Genomic DNA, 21,250 nt, shown 5'->3' with positions numbered 1-21,250 from the left:
CCATTTCTTTGTTTGAATTCTCAGGCATGGTTTGGCAGTGCAAACACTCTTGAAATTAACAAATTCAATACACAATAAATATACGCATTAAAAAATTGTGGAGAAGTAGATCTAACCATTTGAAAGACCTAATCATTTGAAAGATTAATAATACTGTGTAAACTATGGCAAATCTGATTTTATGAAACAAAAAAAAGTAAAAGTCCCACAGATAGAAACAAAATAAACATAAAAACATTTAAATATAAATAATGTTTAATCTAGCATAATAAAATAATGTTGATAACACAGATCAAGTGGATAAAGTTCTGGAAAAACATAAATGGTAAGAATAGAATTAAATAAAACAATATTCAAGTCAGACTAACAAACTTTGAATCAAAGATTTATTTCCAGTTCCCTTTAAAACGGGGCCTAACAGTTAATTTTTTAAAGCATTTTTTAAAAGAAATGGATACTTCCTAAATTTTGCAAAATGTTAAAAAATATAGCGCTAAGAAGATACCATGAAATAAATTTTACAAATGTAAAATTGACTTCAAGCTAAGTGGAGAACACCAATTATGGGAAATTTCACTCATTAACAAAGACGTAAAAAACTGTAAATAATGTTATGGACAGCAAAGTGTTAACAGCTTGTTTTAACATAAAACCTCACGAACAAATAGAATTTGTTTTGAGAAAACAGTGAAGTGTTCGACACCGCAAAATTGAGCATAGTTATTCCATCCACTGAAAGAATAACGTAGAAATAAGCGGGACAAGTTGTAGTCAGAGTGTTTTCACGGTACTTTTGTTTTGTGCTTTTTTTTTTTTTTTTTTTTGCTATTAAGAATCCAATCTGCAGTTTGCATAAATGGAATAATAAACGTGCGCATGGAAAGTGGGTCGTGAGTGAAGTACTGTACATGAACGTAAATAAATTATATTCTATCATGGTTCCAGGTTTGTAAAACTCCTGCAACGGGTTCTTTTCCCATAAAGCCTGGCCTGTCACAGATAACTCGGTAAGGCTCTAGAGAAACTGCGTTTTGGCAAACGCAGGCACGTTGCTGTGGTTTACACTGGTGGAGTAACGGAGGAACATTTGGGCTGCAGTTTCAGTGCTCAGCCACACTGGTGATTTTTCAGATTTTTTTTTTCCTCGCTAATGCGCAGGCGTAACATGCGCAATGGCACATTAAAAAAAGATCCGGTGCTTCTGGTCGTAACTCTACCCCTCTGTTCCGTTAAAGAACTACTTAATATCACGCTAGCGGCTAATTTGTGGTGATTTTACGGTGGTGAACTTGCTTCTGCAATCTCAGCTTTTACCTGGCGTTCAGAACGTCGTTCAGGTTTGTAGATAACTGCTGAAGAATCGGTGCGCGGAGTGACACGGCACGCAAAGAGACCGGAAAGGCTGGCGGTTCAAGATGGTGGTTGTTAAAACGCGTCTTTGACGATTGGTAAGCAGGTAAATGCGTTAAAATAACTCGGGAGTTTACTAGAAAATAAAGGCTGTGTGGCACTTACTTTTTATGTAGTAAGGATCCATGCGCTATTGAAAAAAACAGCAAAATCGTATTTTACAGATTAGCGTTCGGGCCCGACATGCAACCGGAGACGGACGACTTCCTAGCGCCGCCAGAGTGTCCGGTGTTCGAGCCTAGTTGGGCAGAATTTCGAGACCCCCTAGGCTACATCGCGAAAATCAGGCCCATTGCCGAGAAATCGGGTATTTGCAAGATTCGCCCACCCGCGGTAAGCCTCTAAAGCAGAATTTGGCCTGAAGGTGACTTTTGCAGTGACCGCAGGACCACTGTGCTACTTTAACAACGCCTTAGATTCGGAACCAGTTAATTGAATCCTCCAGGTAGCTCCTAGTTTCTCCCCTTGTAAATGTTTGACTAAAACGCGCTGGTGTCGGGAAACTAATATCCTATCACTAGACTTCGTGGAGTAACAAAAAATTTATGTGAATAACTAAAAAACCTGAATCGGTACCAATTCTCAACTGTGCCAGTGTTACACCCATCTCTATTATAGGGATATGTGTCTTTTATACTTTCTTTAAATGACATTTTGTTCATTCCAAGTTATTTGATATGTAATTGAACCGATGAAAAGTTGCATGAATTTGTGCCACTGAGCCTCCGTTGTTTACATTTTCTCATATGACCTGCGATGTGTATAATAAACATACCTAAAAATGGGAAGGGATATGGAACCCCTACCACCAACCGAAGTACTGTTATTTCACTTAGAGTCTTCTCTTCTGTTTTGGGATACTTAAAACTGCTAATTGAAACCGTTATTTGACTGAATTTTGAATGCAAATTGAAATGAACCTAGGCCATCAGTTTAAACAACTAATATGACATCCAGAGTAGATGTCCACTTACTGCACAGCATGCTGCTCATTAGTTACATGCTGAGCCAGACTCCCAGATTCTCTTTTTTTCTATTTCAATGGCAGTACTTTTCTCGGTATAGTAGTTATGCGTTGGTTCATCTTTTCCAGACCACCAAGAGTAGGAAAAGATAATGGTCTAAGTTTGAAAATTAAACAGTTTCTTGTTCATAATAGGGTTATCCTCATTTCAGTAAGGACCTTTCTCACAGCCTTTTTGTCCTTTGTTCTTAAAGTGAGCTTTAGGCCTCATTTTGTCAGAATTTGGGACTTTTTTCTTTTGTTTCTGTTTGTTGTCTTTTTTTGGAGGAGACATACCAAGCAGACCTTTGGATTAGTAGATTTTTTTTTTCCCAGTGACCTAGTGTTAAAGATGCAACAGCTTGAGGCTTTTAGAGGCAAAAATAATAATGTCTTAAAAGTGAGGGATATTAAGATAGAAACAGGTGGTTCTAGTTCTATCTTTATCCTTTGTTATGCCATAATAACCAAGTTGTTTCTCTTTATTATAGGACTGGCAGCCTCCGTTCGCAGTAGAAGTCGACAACTTCAAATTTACTCCACGCATCCAGAGGCTAAATGAACTAGAGGTATTTTAATATTTAAGTCACCCTCTTAGAGTGGAATCTCAGCTGTAATCTTGTTTTGCTTGTAGTTTGATAACAACGCATTTAAGAGGTTAGGTTTTGAAGTAAATATATTTTGATTGTAACACCAGCTTCATTATTTCCAACAATATTGATCCTGCAAAAAGTCTTGTGCAGAATGGCAGGACATATAGAGGGTTTAAATTTAGGGAGATGAATCACATATTTTTTTCTGCCATAAATGGGCTAAAACTAGACCTATCAAGAAAAGAGATACTGTCTTTCCCATTTTTTCCCCCATACCTTTGTATTTTATTATTTTGGATTTTCCCTGATTTCTTTAACAAAAGCAAAGTACAGAGCAAAAATCTGGCCTCCTGAATTTCTACCTTAAGGCTGGTGGTGGTGTATGTATGACTGTATTTAAGAATGGGTTAGAGTAAGTAGGAGAGGAAAATCTTGTTTTTTAAAGTACTCAAGAGTGTCCATATTCGGTTTAGTATTATTTTTGGAAAGTATATGAATGGTTTGGCATTGTCTGTTAGAAGTTTTGACTGTGGTTGGTGACTAAAAGCACCAAAATGACTTAGGGTAAGAGAATGATAATTCATAAACTGGTCTCATGTCTTACGTTTTTGACATGGAAAGGAAAACTACTTTATTCCCTTGAGTTGTGTTTCTGTAGACTCTAGATGGCTATCTGGAGGAAGATATTAGATTGAGCCTAAATACTCTTATTCAGCATTCAGTAAGCCCAAAGATAACGCTTTAAACTTAGGCACGAAGTGTTTTGACTTTGAGGCATCACTTTCTGAGTTCCTCCTCTCACGTGAAAGAATTAGTTTATTTGAGCTTTTTATGGACAACAGTGGTGTTAAAGGCAGTGAAGCCTAGATTCTAGCCTAGTAGAAAACCATAGAAAATACAGAACGATACTTGCTCATCCATTTCATACTGCACCAAAGTTCGGATAAGGAGTAAGACAAACTCATAGGGCTCTCTATTCTCTAGGCTCAGACCAGAGTGAAACTGAATTATTTGGACCAGATTGCAAAATTCTGGGAAATTCAAGGTTCTTCTTTAAAAATTCCCAATGTGGAGCGGAGGATCTTGGACCTCTACAGTCTTAGTAAGGTAAGAGTACTTCTGCTTTTAAAAGGAAAAACAAATAAAAAACCTTACTTTGGACACATCTGTTGTTGAACATTGTCTTTGGACAGGAAAGGAAAGAACACAAGAGTCCGCCAACATCTTTTCCCTCAGTGCTCCAGCAGTGATTTATTAGATTTTCATAGAAACCAGGACCTAGAGAGAGTCACTTGTATGCAGATTTTCAGTCTGATGGGGCTTCCTATACCAACTAGTACTAGAGCAGGTAAACTAGGGCTCAGTCTTCAAGATGAAAACCCTAATTTAACTTTCACTTGGTTCATAGTCCTGCCAACATTGCTTGACACAATATTTGAGACCTGGAATCATTGGTACTGGGGGGCAGAGAGCACTCATTTTAAGCCTCATTGCAATTTTTTAGGTTTTTCCAGTGTGTTCACAGTTAATCTATACCCTTTCTTATCCTTTCAGATTGTGATGGAGGAAGGTGGCTATGAAGCCATCTGTAAGGACCGACGATGGGCCCGAGTTGCCCAGCGCCTCAACTACCCAGCAGGCAAAAACATTGGCTCCCTGTTACGATCTCACTATGAACGTATCATTTATCCTTATGAAATGTTTCAGTCTGGAGCTAACCTTCTGGTGAGGTCCCTTAGCTGGTTTGGAGCCTAATGTGATTTTGCTGTTTTTCCTCTTACCTTCCCTTTTCTGGTTGGGATTTCTTCTGAATAGTCAAGGTTTAGAGAGTTTTAAGCTCATTGACAAAATTAGAAATTCCAAGAATTGGCCCTGTAAAATATTTTGTAGCTTGTGTGAAGAGGTTTTACACCTTCTAGGTTAGATCATGGGAAGTGGAGTGTCCTTTCCCTCTGTCTTAGGGTTTTCATGGACAAGGTCTTAAAGTAGGAGTTAGAGAAAAGCAGTTCTTATTTTAGTCATCCTCTGTGAAAAAGATAATTCTTAAGAGTTATTAAATTTTCGGAGGATAGTTCATGTAAAAAGAGTTTAGGAATAAAACCATGGTGTGACTTGGGCTTAACAAGGAGTGGCAACTGATTTAGCTGGTTATCTTAAATAATAACTTTTTAGGTTTTATTACCTCCAGAACTCTTTTTAAAACTACGTGTGTATCATGTATGTGTGCAAACATATTAAATTTAGCTTACCTGGTTCTATTAGATTTGAAGTGCATAAGGCACACAGAAAGTAAGGGGGGAAGTCCAGGTTCAAACCTTGGTCCAAGACTGTGGGCCTTCACTAGGCTCTACTGCTTATATGTATGCAAAGATGTAGAGGAATTTTCATGATGTGTTCTGTCATTCCAAAGAACAGAAGGGTAGATTTCTATAATTTACCAAGAAGTACAGCTTTTCTTGCCAGAGATTTAGGATGAGAGAATCAGTTATTTGCTGATTGTGAATATTACACATTTCCTGATACTTCACTTTTCCCTGTATCCCCAGCAGTGTAACACTCAACCATTTGACACTGAGGAGAAAGACAAGGAATACAAACCCCACAGCATTCCCCTTAGACAGTCTGTACAGCCTTCCAAGTTCAGCAGCTATAGTCGGCGGGCAAAAAGACTACAGCCTGATGTGAGTGCCTGGTTGTTTTTCCCTACAAACTGCCAAAGTTCATCTAGGACTCCCTTTTAGGGACAGTCCATTTGTATAAGACATTTTTCTTTTTTAACCTATAGCTGGTTCACGGTTGAATTAATTGAAAGTGAATGAGTTGTTTCATAGGTATGGTGTGCAGTATTTTTCTTTTGTAGTTTTCCTTTTGTACATTTTAAAAGCAAACGTGTATTCTTCTATTGTTGTCTTAAGGGTGAACTTCTGTGAATCTTATGATGTTTTTATTAAGCATACTATATAGTTTATTTTTTAAACCATTGGTTTTCATTATGTGTTCTTTTATGAGATGGGCAGTCAGATGAGGTGACATAAGAAAGGCTCAGGAAAACAAAATATAATAGAAACATGAGTGTGGGGCAGGAGAGAAGGGTGAGCCTAAACCACAGCCTTTATTTAGGTTTCCAAGGGAAGGGCAGGTTGGGATTGGCTACTTTGAACAATTTCAGCGAGCTTTGACTTGCAGGGTGGTCCCTACTTTCCTGACACCTGACCCTGCATGATTATGGCAGAGAAATGTTGCCTCCTGGGGTGCAGGAGCCAGACACAGGACATATGGCTCTGGGCTGGTTAGTTTGCTTATCAACGTGTGCTCTCTGGTGAGTCCAATCTTGAAGAATTTGCTAGCCTGGAAGGGGCAGTCTCTCCACTGCCAGAAAACCTTTCAAGATGTCACACATCATAATGTACAGAAAATTTTAAATATGAACAGGTACAGTCTTATTATTTGGCTTAGCCTGTTTTGCTTAGCCTGTTTTGTATGTCTGCGTATATTTTCATAAAATTTTGAATGTGTCTACTTCTGAAATATCTTAGCATAAGGTTGTGTGTATCTTTAGTTATGTTGTGAATAATCCTAGTACTATTAAGTTTTAAAATACTTAACACTGTAATGTAGAATGAAGAAATGAGTAATAGTGATGTTCAGATTATTGAAATTGAAATGGATTCTGCATTAATACTTTAGTTCTTTATAGAGACAGGTGTCTGAAAATGAGTTGAATAAGAAAAACTGAGCAGGTAATAACTTGGAAACAGATACGTTTGAAAGTTGTCAGTGCCAGTCAAGAGCAAAAAAATTTTCACAATCAAATGATCTTTAGTCGAATGGGATTGTCCACTGTGCTGGAAAGATTTTAAAAATTCTTGAAAACCATATGGTTACTAAAATAAAGAAAGGGGTTGTATTTCCAAAACATTATTACCAGGGAAAAAATACAAATAAATTCTAAGTAAAGCAGAAAAGAAAACAAGTAAATCTAGTGACAAAGAAATTGTGAGGACTAACATGTACATCGTTTTTCCACTTCATACATAAGTGTATGTAATATAGGAATTAATAGTAAGATGTCTGAAAGATTAAGAGTAGTACTGTGTTAGTTCATATTTTAAGACAAGCAGGTATTAGGTCTTTTAAAAGGTATTTGGTTTGCCAGCCATCACCTATAGAGTATATTAAGGGAATATGTCATGGTATAGTTAATATGATATAAGGGGAAATTATAAACGTACAAGGCACCTAGGAGTCCCATGCCTACAAACTGATGCAGTTGTCTTTCACAGTGTGTTTTCAAGATTCCTCTTACATTAACCTTACTAAATAATTAAATGTTTTACCTTACAAATTGAAAATATAAAATAGTTACATATTTCTTTTTACAATAACTAATTGGCCAAAAAGCGAAAATGTGTCAAGGATAAGGAACTAGGGATCTTAGTATATTGTTGGTAGGGTGAAAGATTGTACTAAAATTAAAATTTTTAATTCAAATTTTAGATGTGCATGCACTCCTGTTTTAACTCAATTAATCTTTCATAATAGCATGCAGCCATTATATGAGTATTATAATTTGTTCCCAGGACTTAATTTATAAAAATGCCTGAATGCCAACAGGGAGATCTCAGTGCCTTTGAAAGAAAAGTTTTAATGTTACTCACAGTGCCCCTAGAAGCAAGAGGAATACCATGCCACATGGGGCGACAGGAGGAAGGAAACATTAGTGTCTGTGGGGGGCAGAAAAGAGTAGGGAGAAGGCATAGGCCACAGCCTTTATCAGCGTATCCTCAGGGAAAGCAAGGCAAAGTAGGGTAAACATCCTAGAACTAACTGGCTGGTTTGAATAATCCCAGCAAGCTTTGGGGCCTAGGGAATTTTCCTAGTTGTTTGGTTCCTGGCCAGAGGTTGATTTGGCCAGGAACCAAACCATGGTCGTCATTTGTAAGTGTTAGATAAGGAGGTGGTTGGGGGTATGGACTTGGGATTAGTTAGTTTGTATATGACAGTTGTTTGTTGCCTCTAGAAATTAGCTAGACCTGGGAGGAACAGTCTCCCCAGTCAGCAAGGCCCTTCAAAAGATGTCAAAACATAAAATATAAAAAATTTAGAACATGATTAGTATAAGTAATTACATCATTTGTTTATAATACCAAAAAAAAATAAAATAAAAGAGTAGGTTGAATCTTTCCTGATGCCATAATAATAGAATAATAAGCTAGGGGACAGATATATATGTTGATGCTCCTTTTAAACTCAAGCCTCCTGTGTTTCGTTTCTTTTAATCATTTCTGCCTAATCACTGAGTGATATCTTTGCTACCACTGTGTCCCTAGTTAATGCTGTGTTTGTCATGGATATGGTCATACAATATATATACTGTTTGCATAAATTATTTTGGAAATAAAACCAGGAAATCGGTTATCATATGTGTTTTTATATATATGTAGAATAAAAGTTAGATAACGTCAGATTTTAGATGCAAAGAAGAAATGTAATAGAGCTTAAATTCAAGTTTTTGTTCAAAACTGATACAGTCGATAAAATACATTTCGTGGTGTTCACTAAAAAGAGATGTACTGAAAATGGCATATAATGTGTGTATTTTTTGACACATAACATTTCTGCTTTCCTAGGTCTTTAAATACATTGTCAGGAGAAGGGAATTATTTCTTATTATCTGAGTTCAAACAGAACAGTAGAATAGTAGGAGTCCTCTTATCTTCCCATTTGCGTCTTCAACTGAGTTGCAGAAAGGGGCTTTTTTTATAATTTATTTATTGTACTCTTTGGTATAAGTTATATATTTTGTGATACTTAAGCTTAACATACTGGAGTACTGTACCATATCCTTCATAGTGTGAAAAAAATCGAGACTATTACCTCTCAAATTTCTGTCTTCGTTTGTCCATCCCTGGTCACCCCTTACCCACAGATAAAAATACATCCATCAGTAAACAAGGTGGAGGCTGTTGACTGACTTGAATTTTTATGACCTCTTTTCCATTTATACTGCTGGAATATTTTGCGAATTGAAAGTCTAGATCTTAAGCATAATGCCCGTTTATATAAAACCACTTCCTTCTCTGAACCTTCTTTCAACAGCCAGAACCCACAGAAGAAGACATTGAGAAAAACCCAGAGCTGAAGAAGCTACAAATCTATGGGGCAGGTCCCAAGATGATGGGCTTGGGCCTTGTAGCCAAGGATAAGACTTTACGGAAGAAAGGTGAAGCCTAATAGGCTATGAGGCAAAGTGAAGGGTAAAGTACTAAAGTACCATGGGGGAGACAGTTTGTTAATCCTGATGGCAGATGGATTTGTTTGTTTTCAGGTTTGTTTCTGACTCCCCTAGATAAAGAAGGGGTCATATGCCCCTCAACTGTTACAATGAAGGAGGAACCGAGTGGGAACTGGAAAGTGATGTCGGCACTGCCCAAGGAGGATTCGAGTAACAGCCTAGAGCCCTGCACCAAGATGACCATGCAGCTGCGGAAGAATCAAAGCAATACCCAGTTTGTAAGGACTCTTAACACTGTTTATGAACTATCAGGACGAGGTGGAAGCTAAAATTATTTTATCGCACCTTACTTTCTCCTTCCTTCAGTTTACTTCTAAGCCCTTTAAATATGAAGACAGTGACGGCCAGGAGGGAGAAAGAACATACTCAAGTATTATAGTCAGGAGCAAAGTTCATATCCTATGTTCTATATCAGAAATTTCCTCCAAATTTTTGTGTCTTTTCAACTCCAGTGATAAGCACATTCTTAACTTTTACATCTTAATGTAGTAGGAGACAATGTGATTAAATATAAATTATGTGAAAGAGCTGTTTTCTGGCAAATGCTTCAGGGCTCTAAAAATCACATTTTACATAGTAGTGCCTCTCCTATGATCTTGCTTTACTTAAGTCTTTTATGTATATAAATCTTTCTTTTCACCTTTTCTTCCACCTCATCTGAAAGATTTTATAATCTCTTTAGTATGCTAGAGTTGCTACATTTTTATAAAGTGATAAATTTGCTTTTTCCTTCCTCTTAATCATGTCCACTGAGAGATTATCGTTACTACCACCATTGGGATTGTGTCCCCACTTAACCCTGTGTTTTTAGTACTTTCCAGATTGGGACTACTATAGATAATACTATTAAATTACATGACTTTAGGTAAGCTATGTAGACACTTACGTGGTGTATATATATAGTATTGGAATTGCTGTGACTGAGGGTAACTGCCTACATACATATATGTAAGTATATGCCAATGTATATATCTGTGTATAAACGTGTATATTTTATAAATTTACATATATTTATGTATGTGTGTAAATACATATATTCACATATACATGTTCTTGACAAATTATTATATCTACAGATTAATAAGAGAATTTATGTGTGTGTGTCTACCTCCATACACTCAGCAGATTTTTTTTTCCCACTCTCAGTTGTGTCTTTTTGCCCTTTACTGATCTTGTTACTTCTGCATTCTCCCAATGTAGCCTATCCTCACTGCAAGTAATTTTTCAGTAATGAATCCTTCCTGGTAAAAGTCTACTAGTGTGTCTTCTTTTTAAAGTGTACTTAATAATAAATTATTTCTGTAGTAGCTAAGAATCCAAGTTGTTAGACCTTGCCTTAATCTTTCTCTCCTTATGACCTATCTAATTCATTATCTAAACTGAAGACAGTTAAATGAAATGGAAACCTATTAAACTTCACATTAGAATAGCAGGTATAACTGGATAGTGGGTCATTGGACCTATTTATATTCAACTTGCAGTCTATACCAGCTATTACTAACATAGGTAATTCTCTGAATGATCTATGCTAGTATGTACCTTCATGCTTTGGGTTTGTACCGTGAAACTTAAATAAAGTCTACTTTTTGTTTCTTCCAACACACCTTAATTATGGTTCATTTCTTAACATGCATAGTCATTATTTATGTTGTCATATTTTTCACCAGACAGTGAAAAGTCATGAGTGAAGTCATGAGTAGAACAATGCATAGTCATTGACTGGTGGTGGCTGTTCAGAATGAATGGTCTGGAAGCCTAGGATAAAGTTTCCTTGAACAAGCAGCTTATATTATTTTATTTTTCCTGGTAGATTGACTCATATGTTTGCCGAATGTGCTCTAGAGGGGATGAAGATGATAAACTTCTTCTTTGTGATGTCTGTGATGACAATTATCACATCTTTTGCCTATTGCCACCCCTTCCTGAAATCCCCAGAGGGGTCTGGAGGTGCCCAAAGTGTATCATGGCGGTAAGGGCTGTCCACCATAGATGTTTTAAATTTAGTTCTTGGTAATTGTTTTTAATACAGACTCCTGGTTTTAGGGAAGAGTAAAGTAGGTTCCTCCATTTTTCTAAGTTAATAACTTTTGTTAGGTTATAATTAGCTATCAGTGACACAGTAAATGAGAGAATGGCTGGGTAGAGTAGCTGTAGGATGGTAGAAATTTAAGACAGACAGGAAGGACTGTAATCCAGATGATGTGAACCAAAGGAACAAAAGGAAATAAGTTTAGTAGATATTAAAGAAACTATTCCACCTGGAAAATTAAAGTGGAGGAATAGCATAAGATATATCTCTAGCTGGTTTTTTGAAGGGGTTTGTTGTCTATTGCCTCTGTCTTACTGAAATATTTTCTATTTCAGGAGTGTAAGAGACCCCCGGAAGCCTTTGGCTTTGAGCAGGCTACCCAGGAGTACACTTTGCAGAGCTTTGGTGAAATGGCTGATTCCTTCAAGGTGGACTACTTCAACATGCCTGTTCACGTATGTGATTGTGGAATGCGGATGTAGGGATTGGTGTCTGATAGTCTTAGTGCTCATGGACACGTGGGGCCAAAATATAGTGGGCTACGATCATCTTTTACACCTGTTATCACAGATGGTACCTACGGAACTTGTGGAGAAGGAATTCTGGAGGCTGGTGAGCAGCATTGAGGAGGATGTGACAGTTGAGTATGGAGCAGACATTCATTCCAAAGAATTTGGCAGTGGTTTTCCTGTTAGCAGTAGCAAAGGAAACCTGTCTCCTGAGGAGGAGGTAATGTGGTTGGTAATTCATATTTACACTGGCCAATAAAATTTAATGCCATTGGAAAATCTTGTCAGTGACCCAGAATTTGGATAGCCACTATTACTACCACATTTTCCTCTTTGGTATTTTCCTGGGGATAGGCACAAGGAATAGCATGATACCTTGCAGTTATCTGTTAGAATCCACAGTAGTCCTTCCTCTTTCCCCACATGTAATTGTTGGAAGTTACCACCTTTTGGTTATCTGCATAATAGAAAAACACAAATGCTACAACTAACTTGTTCACACATTTATGATTTGAAAGAACTAGGAGGGCATCAAGAAATGGCTTCATTTTATTCTTTAATACAAGGAGATCTCTTACCTACTCAGAGGTCAATTTAGATGTCCTAAATTCTGACTAAATCTTGTTAGCAATCTCTCCCTCAGTGCAGAACCAAAAAATACGATGGATGAAGCAACCTTATTTGGGGTGAAGAAGCTAAAAAAATAATCCATCTCATGTGTTATTGATGAATTATCCCTATAATAATTGTTGTTTTGCCATGCTAGTTACAACCAAGAAAATTAGTGTTTGGTTTTTTTATATAGATTGTCCTACATGTTAAGCCTTATGTGACAATTGATCCAGACCGCAAAAAAGTCTGGATTCTAAGAAGTACTCATTCTAAGAAGATAGAGATTCAGCAAGGCACATTCAGTTTTTGTGTATGTATACTGTGTTACTGTATATATGTTTGTGTGTATGTAGAAACACTTGAAGAGTCTGTTTCCCCCCAGTTTTTTTTTAATAGTATTTACATCAATTGTGGCAAATTGAAAAATATAAATGAAAAGGAAGAAAATCACCCAGAGCTTCTCTTTTAAAAAAAAAAAAAATTATTTATTTGTTTATTTATTTATTTGGCTGTGCCAGATATTCATTTTGGCATACAGGATCTTCATTGCTGCATGTGGGATCTTTAGTTGCAGCATGCGGGATCTTTCTCTCTTTTTTTTTTCCTCCATTTTGCAGATGTTTCAGCAGCATTTACTATCACAGAAGAAGTGGCAACATGTTCTACTTTTTTTTTCTATTTTTATTTATTTTTTGAAAATTATTTTTTTATACAGCAGATTCTTATTAGTTATCCATTTTATACATATTACTGTATCCATGTTAATCCCAATCTCTCAGTTCATCCCACCACCCCCACCCCACCCCCCAGCCACTTTCCCCCGTTGGTGTCCATACGTTTGTTCTCTACATCTGTGTCTCAATTTCTGCCCTGCAAACTGGTTCATCGCTACCATTTTTCTAGGTTCCACATATATGCATTAATATTCGGTATTTGTTTTTCTCTTTCTGACTTACTTCACTCTCTATGAGTCTCTAGATCCATCCACGTCTCTACAAATGACCCAATTTCGTTCCCTTTTATGGCTGAGTAATATTCCATTGTATATATGTACCACATCTTCTTGATCTGTTCATCTGTCGATGGGCATTTAGGTTGCTTCCATGACCTGGCTGTTGTAAATAGTGCTGCAATGAACATTGGGGTGCGTGTGTCTTTTTGAATTATGGTTTTCTCTGGATATATGCCCAGTAGTGGGATTGCTGGGTCATATAGTAATTCTGTTTTTAGATTTTTAAGGAACCTGCATACTGTTCTCCACAGTGGCTATGTCAATTTACATTCCCGCCAGTAGTGCAAGAGGGTTTCCTTTTCTCCACACCCTCTCCAGCATTTGCTGTTTGTAGATTTTCTGATTATGCCCATTCTAACCGGTGTGAGGTGATAACCTAATTTTAAGTTTGATTTTCATTTCTTTAATAATTTGTGATGTTGAGCATCTTTTCATGTAGTCCTTGAGCATTTGTATGTCTTCTTTAGAGAAATGTCTCTTTAGGTCTTCCACCCATTTTTTTCATTGGGTTTTTTGTTTTTTTAATACTGAACTGCATGTGCTGTTTATATACTTAGGAGATTAATCTTTTGTCCATTGATTTCGTTTGCAAATATTATCTCCCATTCTGAGGGTTGCCTTTTCATCTTGTTTGTAATTTCCATTGCTGTGCAAAAGCTTTTAAGTTACATTAAGTCCCATTTGTTTATTTTTGTTTTTATTTCCAGTATTCTAGGAGGTTGGTCAAAAAAGATCTTGCTGTGGTTTATGTCAAAGAGTGTTCTTTCTGTATTTTCCTCTAAGAGTTTTATAGTGTCCAATCTTACATTTAGATCTTTAGTCTATTTTGAGTTTATTTTTGTGTATGGTGTTAGGAAATGTTCTAATTTCATTCTTTTACATGTAGCTGTCCAGTTTTCCCAGCACCACTTATTGAAGAGACTGTCTTTACTCCCTTGTATATTCTGGCCTCCTTTGTCATAGATTAGTTGACCACAGGTGCATGGGTTTATCTCTGGGCTTTCTATCCTGTTCCATTGATCTATATTTCTGTTTTTTGTGCCAGTACCCTATTGTCTTGATTACTGTAACTTTGTAGTGTAGTCTGAAGTCAGGGAGTCTGATTCCTCCAACTCTGTTTACATTTTCCCTCAAAATTGCTTTGGCTATTCAGGGTCTTCTGTGTCTCCATACAAATTTTAACATTTTTTGTTCTAGTTCTGTAAAAAATGCCATTGGTAATTTGTTAAGGATTGCATTGAATCTGTAGATTGCTTTTAGGTAGTATAGTCATTTTTACTATAGTCATTTTAGTGTTGATTCTTCCAGTCCAAGAACATGATATATCTACCTCTCCATCCGTTTGTATCATCTTTAATTTCTTTCATCAGTCTCTTACAGTTTTCTGCATACAGTCTTTTGCCTCCTTAGGTAGGTTTATTCCTAGGTATTTTATTCTTTTTGTTGCTGTGGTGAATGGGAGTGTTTCCTCCAGCTCTTGACAACTATGATTCTAACTTTACTTTCTCTAAATTTGACTGCTTAGGTACCTTATATGTATTTGTCCTTTGTGGCTGGCTTCTTTCACTTGGTGTACTGTTTTCAGAGTTTATAAACTTCAAGGTTTATATCTTGTAGCATGTGTCATAATTTCCTACATTTGATCTTCTTTTCATTGGTTGATGGATATTTGGGTTGCTTCTGCCTTTTGGCTATATTGAATAATACTTTCATGAATACAGATGTACAGATATCTGTGCAAGACCCTTTTTCAGTTCTTTTGCATATAGTATTCCCAGAGGTGGAATTCCTGAAACATAAAGTTTAATCTTTTGAAGAGCAACCATGTCATTTTTCACAGTGGTTCTGTCATTTTACACTCCCACCAGAAAGGCAATCCAGTACCTTTTTCTGAATAGTACTGTGAAGAATGATCAGACTTATTCCTTATTCTTCTTGTTTCTTATTCTTTAGAGGAAGAGCTTTCAATCTTTCATTATTGATTGTGAAATTAGCTGTGGGCTTTTTATGTATATCCTTTATTATGTTGAGGTATTTTCCTTCTTTTCCTTGTTTGTTAATGTTTTATCATGAAAGAGTATTGAATTTGTTAAGTGAACATTCCTGTACACTTTTGGTTTGAACACCAGTTTCCATTTTTCTTGAGTATGTATTTAGGAATGGAATTACTGGATTACGTGATAATCTATGTTTAATTTGTTAAACTGTTTACCACACCACTAGTAGCAAATGAGGGTTCCGCTTTCCACATGGCTACTAATGCTTGTTATTGACTGTTACATGGTTGTAGTCATCTCATTATAATAACTAATGTCAAGCATCTTTTCATGTGTATGTTGACCATTTATGTAACTCCTTTGGAGAAATACCTATTTAGGTCCTTTTCATATTTTAATTGAAGTTTTTGACTTTTGTAGTTGATATTTTTCAAATTATGGTAAAATATGCATAATATAAAATTTACTGTATTATTTTTAATTATATACTTGAGTGGCATTAAGTACAGTCACAAGGTCATGCAACCATCACCATCATCCTTTCTTATCACCCCAAACACAAACTTTGTACCCATTAAATAATTTCCCATTCTCCTTTCCCTCCAGCTTCTAGTAACCACTGTTGTTTTCTGCCTATGAATTTGACTGCCCTAGATATATCATGTAAATTGAGTCATACTTTTGTGTTTTGCTTATTGCATTTAGCATAGTGTCTTAAAGATTCATCAGTATTGTAGCATATAACAGAATTTCATTCCTTTCTAAAACTGAATAATATATATATATATATAGCACATTTTGTTCATTAATTCTTCTGTTGTTGGACATTTGGATTGTTTGTATCTTTTTGCCATTGTGAATAATGCTTTTGTGAACATTGGTGTAGCAAATTTCTTTTTGACTTCCTGCTTTTATTTGGGTATAGGCTTAGATTAGAATTACTAGATTATATAATTTGAAACCCCAACAGCAGCGATTCCATTTTACATTCTGTCCAGCAGTGCACCAGGTTTCTAATTTCTCCGTGTATAGGTCAACACATGTTTTCTGCTGTTTGTCTTTTGGTCAGTTTGTGGGCTGGTTTTTTGTTTTGGTAATAGCAGTTTCCTAATGTGTGAAAGTAAACTATTATCTTCCATCTGGATTTGCATTTCCCTAAATGATGAGGCGCTGAGAATCTTTTCATGTACTTGTTGCCGACTTTGGAGTCTTACAGCTTTAGCTCTTTTGTATATCTCTTTGACTTACTTGGAGTTGAAATTTTGTATGTGGGCCAGCCTCATTCTTTTGTAGTGGATATCTAAGTTTCCTATTTATTGGAAAGGCTGTCCTTCCCCATTAAGTGGTGTTGACACCCTTGTCAAAATCAGTTGACTGTATTTGCAGTAATTTATTTCTGGGCTTCCTGTTCTATTCCATCGGTCTCTAATGTATCCTATGCCAGTACCACACTGATTTCTGTAGCTTCTTGAAACGTAATACCTTCAACTGTACTTTGTGGCTATTTGGTGTCCTTGAGATTCCATGTGAATTTTAGGGTGGATTTTTCTATTTCAGGAAAATTTTAGATGGATTTTTTCACTTCTCCATTGTTGTTTGAATTTTGATAAAGATTGAGTCTGTAGAATACTTCGGTAGTATTGACATCTTAAGTCTTAGAATTCATGAACACAGATGTGTTTCCATTAATTATGTCTTTAATATCTTTCAGCGATGTTTTGTAGTTTTTAATGTTTGTATACTTCTACTGCCTGGTATTCATTTTGATACTGTTGTTAGTAGAATTATTTTCTTAATTTTCTTTTTGGATTGTTAATTGTCAGCTTTTAAAAATGCAACTGTTTTTTGTAGGTTGATTTCTGTAGCATGCAACTTCACTAAGTTTATTTGTTGTAACAGGTTTTTGGTAGATTTTTTAGGGTTCTTTACGTATAGGATAATGTCATCTGCAAACAGATGATTTTACTTCTTCCTTTTCAATTTTGATTGCATTTTTTTTTTTCTTGACTAATTGTTGTGACTGTAACTTGCAATTCCGTGTTGAATAGAAATGGTGAAAGTAGGCATTTGACTTGTTTCTGATCTTAGGGGCAAAGCTTCAGTCTTTTAATATTGAATTGAGTATAATGTCATCTAGAGGTTTTTCATATGTAGTCTTTATCGTCCTGAAGAAATTTCTGTTTCCTTCCATTTCTTGTTTGTATTAGGAAAAGTTGTAGAATTTTGTCAGATGTGCTTTTTCTGAATAACTTAAGAGGATTGTGTGTCTTTTTCCCTTACATTTTATTAATGAAAAGTTTACATTCATTAATTTTTGTATGTTGAACCATTTTTGCATTTCGGGAATAAATTCCAGTTACAAGTGGAATTTCCACTTCCACTTATAAGCAGTGTAGTATTCTAATGTGTAGCTGAATTAGATTTGCTCATATTATACTTTGTTGAGGTTATTGTTGACTTTGAGGTCTTATGTATGTTTGGAATAAAAGACCCTTATCAGATACATGACTTAACGTGACTTAAAAGAGTTTTTTGTCATATTACAGGATTAAAAATAATTTTGATAGTGTTCTGAAAAGTGCTCATTTTAAAGAAGTGCAATTTTTTTTTTTTTTTTTTTTTTTTTTTTGGTCGCCTGTACTTTTTGTGTTATTTTCAGAATCCACCAAATCCAAAGCAGTGAAGATTTACCACTGTGTTTTCTTTTTCTAGTTAGGTCTTGGACCCATTTTGTTTTACTTTTCCCTTACAATGTGAAATAAAGTTTCAGCTTCATTCTTTTGAAGTTAAATATCCAGTAGTCACAGCACCATTTCTCGAAGAGACTGCTCTTTCTCCACTGAGTAGTTTTGACATCCTTGTCAAAATTGACATAGAAATGTGGCTTTGTTTATGATCTCTCATTTTTACTCCATTAGTCTAAATGCTACCCTGTTTTGATTACTCTAGCTTTGTGGTAAATTTAGAAATTTGAAACTGTGAATCCTTCAACTTTGTTCTTTTTCAAGACTGGCTGTTCTGGATCACTTGTAATTGTATTTGAATATTAAGATTGGCTTACCAGTACTGCTAAGAAGGTCATTGCAATTTTGATAAGGGTTGCATTGAATGTGTAGATTGCTTTGAGTACTTTTGCCACGTCAATGATATTAAGACTTCTAACCAGGGCTTCTCTGGTAGCGCAGTGTTTGAGAGTCTGCCTGCCAATGCGGGGGACACGGGTTCAAGCCCTGGTCTGGGAGGATCCCACATGCCGCGGAGCAACTTGGCCAGTGAGCCACAACTACTGAGCCTGCGCGTCTGGAGCTTGTGCTCCACAGCAGGAGAGGCCGCAACAGTGAGAGGCCCGCGCACCACGATGAAGAGTGGCCCCCGCTCGCCGCAACTAGAGAAAGCCCTCGCACAGAAACGAGGACCCAACACAGCCAAAAATAAATAAATAAATAAATAAATAAATAAAGACTTTTAACCTATGAACACATATCTCTTTCCATTTCTTTGTCTTGTTTAATTTTGTCAGCAGAGCTTTGTGGTTTTCATTGTATTAGTTTTTCATCTCTGATTAAATTTATTCCTAAATATTTTATTCTTTATAATGCTGTTTTTAACAGACTTGTTTTTTAAATTTTCTTTTCAGGTAAAGAAGCACAATTGAATTTTGTGTGATTGTGTGTTGTGTAACTTAGCTGAATTCCTTTACTAGCTCGGTTTTTTATGGGTACATTCTTCAGGATTTTCTGTGTATTAGATCATGTGGTATGCAAATATAGCTATACATCTACTTTACTTAATATTTTAAAATTTTTCTGCTAAATTGCTTTGCATAGAACTTACACTACAGTACTGAATGGACGTGGCAAAATGTTGGAATCCTTGTCTTGTTCCTGATCTTAGAGGAAAGCTTTCAGTCTTTAATCATTGAGTATGATATTAGCTGTGGGTTTTTCACAAGTGCTTTTAGTAGGTTGAGAAAGTTCTCTTTTAATCTGAGACTGTTGAGGATAGTTACCATGAAAGGGTGCTGATTATTGTTAAATGCATCAGTTAGGATGATCATGAGTTTTTTAACCCTTTTTATTTTACTGATATAGGGTAGTACATTGGCTGGTTTTTATATTTGAACCATCCTCTATATTCCTGGGACAATTTCACTGGATCATGATGTATAATCCTTTTAATAAGCAGCTAGACTTGGTTTGTTAGTATTTGCTGAAGTGCCTTGTATCAGTGTATAATGTATAGTGGTTTGTAGTTCTTGTGTGCTGTCTTTGTCTGACTTGATGTCATAAAGTGAGTTAAGGATTCATTCCTTTTCTGTTTTTCAGAGAGTTTGAGTCAGATTGCAGTTTTTCTTGTAATTTTTCTTTCACTGGTAGAATTCACCAGTGAAGCCATCTCATTCTAGCATTTCTTTGTTCAAAGGTTTTAGATTACTGATTAAATCTCTTTATGTGTTATCAGTCTTCACATTTTTTATTTCTTGAGTCAGTTTGGGGAGATTGTTTTTAGTAGATTGTTCATTTCATCTAGATTATATGATTTGTTGGTATACAGTTTTTACATTGTCCTCTTATATAATACCTTTTTCTGTGAAGTTTTCAGTTATACCCATTTTCTTTTGTGATTTTAGTCATTTGAACTTCTTTCTCTTAGATTAAGCTTTTTCAGTTGTTATTCATCTGTCTCAAAGTATCTTTTAATTTTTCCTTTGTGAGTTCATCTTTGACCCATGGTTTTTAAAAGTGTGTAGTTTAATTTTCACATATCTGTAAATTTTCTGGTTTTTCATTGGATATTGATCTCTAGTTTCATTTGTTTGTGGTGCAGAAAGATTTTATTATTTTAGTTTTTTTATACTTCATTGGGATTTGTTTTATGGCCTAACATGTTTTATCCTGGGGAATGGTCTGTTTTACACTTGTGAAAAATATGAATTCTGCTGTTACTGGATGGGATTGTCTGTGTCTACCTTAAGCTGATTTATAGTGTTGTTCACATTTCCTATTTTCATATTCATATCTGCTCTGGTGGTGGTCTGGCCATTATTGTCTTAGCAATATTAAAACCTTCAATTATTTTTATAGAATTTTCTATTTCTCCCTTCAACTTTGTCAATTTTTGCTTCATTTATATTGGGGCTAGTTTTTAGGTGTGTGTTGTTTTGTCTTCTTGATGGATTGACCATTCTTATCAATGTATAATGTCTTTTTATCTTGAATAATTCTCAAAATCTATCTTGTCTGATAGTGATACAATGACCCCATCTCTCCTTTGGTTACTATTTGCACAAAATAAGTTCTTCAGCTTTTTTCCCTTTTAATTTGTGTTTAAGGCTTTGAGTCTTTTCAAGACATAATAGATCAGGTCTTTTTCTTATTCTGCCAGTTTCTGCCTTTTAATTGAAGAGGCATTCCTCTTCGATCCATTTACATTTAAGGTATTTACTGATAATGAAGAACTTAATTCTGCTCTTTTTTTCTTACGTCGTTAATCATTTTTCTTCTCAGTTCCCACATTACTCCTTCATTTTGGGTTTAATTTTTAATTGAATATTTTTCTCCTTTATTACTCATTTATCATTGCTCTTTTGTGTTTAATTGATTGTTTAATTGACTTTTTTCCTCAGTATGTCATTTCCCTTTTTGTATATTTTTTAGTTATTTTCTTGGTGGTTACCTTATACAACTAATATATATTACACTTGGTTAATACCACCTTAGTTTTAAACATTGTTCCTGCACAGAGTCTTCTCTATCCCTTTGTTATTATGGTTAATTATATCTTCATAAA

The 21,250-nt window shown here is 35.7% G+C and overlaps 1 protein-coding gene across 10 annotated transcripts in view; it reads left to right on the top strand.

The window, feature by feature from the left end:
- The first annotated feature begins 1,170 nt into the window (after positions 1-1,170).
- LOC307181039 (lysine-specific demethylase 5D-like) overlaps positions 1,171-21,250 on the top strand; it is a 44,010-nt gene continuing 23,930 nt past the window's right edge. The window contains exons 1-12 of one of the 10 annotated variants that reach the window (XM_079911801.1): positions 1,171-1,456; positions 1,575-1,743; positions 2,905-2,982; positions 3,991-4,113; positions 4,561-4,731; positions 5,556-5,687; positions 9,106-9,229; positions 9,335-9,519; positions 11,112-11,270; positions 11,666-11,785; positions 11,901-12,059; positions 12,645-12,761. In XM_079911801.1, the coding sequence (XP_079767927.1) occupies positions 1,594-1,743; positions 2,905-2,982; positions 3,991-4,113; positions 4,561-4,731; positions 5,556-5,687; positions 9,106-9,229; positions 9,335-9,519; positions 11,112-11,270; positions 11,666-11,785; positions 11,901-12,059; positions 12,645-12,761 (1,518 nt within the window). In that variant the 5' untranslated portion in view covers positions 1,171-1,456; positions 1,575-1,593. Of the gene's footprint in view, positions 1,457-1,574; positions 1,744-2,904; positions 2,983-3,990; positions 4,114-4,560; positions 4,732-5,552; positions 5,688-9,105; positions 9,230-9,314; positions 9,520-11,111; positions 11,271-11,665; positions 11,786-11,900; positions 12,060-12,644; positions 12,762-21,250 lie in introns of those variants that run through there. The other 9 variants (XM_079911802.1, XM_079911803.1, XM_079911800.1 and 6 more) reach the window with 9 other exon arrangements.

The sequence above is a fragment of the Stenella coeruleoalba genome (assembly GCF_951394435.1).
Source record: "Stenella coeruleoalba genome assembly, chromosome: Y".
In the NCBI taxonomy this organism is placed as follows: domain Eukaryota; kingdom Metazoa; phylum Chordata; class Mammalia; order Artiodactyla; family Delphinidae; genus Stenella; species Stenella coeruleoalba.
Note: the sequence above shows the minus strand (reverse complement) of the source record. Positions and strands in the feature narration are given on the sequence as shown.